The sequence below is a fragment of the Histoplasma capsulatum genome, genomic scaffold (genome assembly GCF_000149585.1).
Source record: "Histoplasma capsulatum NAm1 scaffold_17 genomic scaffold, whole genome shotgun sequence".
NCBI lineage: Eukaryota > Fungi > Ascomycota > Eurotiomycetes > Onygenales > Ajellomycetaceae > Histoplasma > Histoplasma mississippiense.
Window position 1 is genome coordinate 22129 of NW_001813966.1, and position 2529 is coordinate 24657.

Here is a 2529-nt window from a genome sequence, read left to right on the forward strand (position 1 = left end):
CTCCTCCGGGTTGGCGTTGTGCGCGTGTCGCCACGGTCGCGTCTTCCACCTTGGCCAGCATCACCTCCCCCAGTTTGACCTTCAACTCCCTCACCAACCTGGCTGCCTCCTCCACTACCTCCTTCCCTTTGCCGTTGATGGCAGGATCTTCGCTCCCATTGCAAAGAACATTGCTCAACTGTGTCAATATTGCTCCACATGTGGTGGGCTGCTGCCTCTTGTCAGAGTTTTCTTCTCGCGGGTGTCCGTCAGCGCGTCCCACGATTTCCTCCATCACAACCATGGCACCAGCACCACCTCAACTGGGGATTGCTGGGTGTCGTGAGATTCCCTGCGATCAGGGCTATCGTTCGCTATCGTTTTCAGTGTATTTATATAAAAGTAAAGACCTTCAGTATCTCAGTAGTATTTTGATCTTATATAAAAAGTTAATTTTTTCTTCGAGATAGCAGATTAAAAAATATCAAATATGATAATAAAATGACTAAGAATTTAAAAAATAATGTTGATCATGGGTAGAAATGGAAATCAGAATTTCTAGCCACAGCAAATGTTGGTCATCAATATCAACAATGATAAGTTTAAAATCACAGATTTTTAACTTGAATTTTTTACAAATTTCATTCAAAATCTCATAATTAATATATTCTGCTCAGAGAAGATGAAAAACACAGTATAATTAAATGATTTGATTTAATATTTTATTCAAAGTCTTTTGATAGTGGTTTAGATAGTCAGTAAATCAATATAATAAAGTCATTTCACAGCTTCTTAATGAATCACAAACTGTTAAAAAAGCACACTAAAAATTCACTATCTGTCAGACAGAGAAGATGAGACATCAGTTCAAGAACATAATATATAAAATCAAATATATATATTGAAAACAGATGATCAATAAAATTAGAGATGATAAAGATGATGGAAGATAAGAAAAGACAAAACCAATATATAAATGAATATATATTAACCAAACGGAAATCCTCCAGGGAAATTAAAGCCTCCACCTGAAAACTTAAAATGCGGGCCTCCGCTTCCCTGCTGGAAAAAGAATTGTCGTCCCTGGCCTCCATGAGGTCCGAACGGACCGCCCTGGAACGGGTTGCTCTGGCCCTCTGGTTTATTAGGGTCTTCACCACTATCGAAACGAGCGCGCAATTCGGGATTCGAAAGGACTTCATATGCCTCATTAATAGCAGCCATTTTCTTCTCCGCATCCTCCTTGGAAATACCTTGTGAAACCGCTTTATCCGGGTGGAATTGTTTGGTCATCCTGCGATATGCACGCTTGATAGTCCTGTCGTCCGCCTCACGGTCGACAGCGAGGATCTTGTAGTAGTCCTTTTGTTTCGAGCGTTTAAGGAGGATCTGAGCTTTTTGGTGGAGGGATTGAATGTCTTGAGTGTTGTCGTGGTGCTCCCTGGCAAACTTGAGGGTTTGAATAGCCGCTTCAAATTCATCAGCGTCGAGCTGCGCTTCGGCTTTGGAGAGGAGGCCAGGGAGGGAGTGGGGGTTCAGCTCCAAGGCTTCTGTGCAGTACGATTGTGCTTTTTTTTTCAAGTTCATCTGCGCAATAGATGTCAAGTTAGTTTTATGATCTTTTTTAAATTCGGAGTTTCGCTCGCCCGAACCTGTCTATATGTTTCGCAAGTCCTCTCGACTAAATTGTTATAGAGTGTGTTTGGCGCTTTTGGATGGATGTAGCCGGTCTCACGAGCCGCTTTCACATCATCCTTTATCTCTTCGAGAAGGCTTGTTTCGTCCTTATTACCAACCAAGATCTCAGCAGCCTTGCTGAACTTCCGTCCTTCGCGAAGACTCTCGATGTTAGCCAACTTTTTCGCTATTGCCTTTTCTCTTTTGAATAGGCGGCTACACGCTTTGGAGTCGGGATCCGAATGGAGACATTTCCGCATTTGCGCTATCCCATGTTCCGTATCCGCCAGCGAGTAGAAAAGCATTGAAGACATTTTAAGATGCGGCTCTACCGAGCCAGGAGCCATTTGCAAAACACGCGCTAGGTCATTTATTCCTTCTTGGATGTCACCCCGTTCAAAGCGGCATCGTGCCCGCAACTGTCGTAGGGACAAGGATTGGCTCGCCTTCAAGATAGCAACTCCAGATTGCAATACACAAGTATCCCAGTCACCATTCTTTTCCGCAACCTCAGCTAAGTGCGCAGCTTCCCGGGCTTTATTGAGTTCCCCAATTTCTGTGGCAGTGGTCTTCCCCGCAGCTTCCAGATCTTTCTTTGCAGAATCCCAATCTGCCGACTTCAATCTAATTCTAGCTCGTTGTATCAAAGCACCCTCGAAGTCTGGCTTGATTTTCAGTACGTCATTGAAATCTAGCAGGGCCTTCGTATTTTTGCCAAGAGAAAGGTAGGCGGCTCCGCGTTGGAAGATAGTTAGATAGTTCGTGGGGTCTCGAGAAATTGCAGCATCGAAGTAAGGCAGTGCATCTTGAGGGACGCCATTTCTGAGAGTAGAGATTTAGCAGTAGAGATGAGAGATGAGAGCGGCGTATCTG

General features: G+C 44.0%; 1 protein-coding gene across 1 annotated transcript; it reads right to left on the reverse strand.

Annotated features, from left to right (window-relative positions):
- Window positions 1–966: 966 nt before the first annotated feature.
- On the reverse strand, window positions 967–2003 carry HCAG_09066 (conserved hypothetical protein; the record flags this gene model as incomplete). Its single annotated transcript, XM_001535932.1, has 2 exons — window positions 967–1566; window positions 1632–2003. 2 exons carry the CDS (start codon window positions 2001–2003, stop codon window positions 967–969), a joined length of 972 nt encoding a protein of 323 aa, XP_001535982.1.
- Between the last annotated feature and the right edge of the window lie 526 nt (window positions 2004–2529).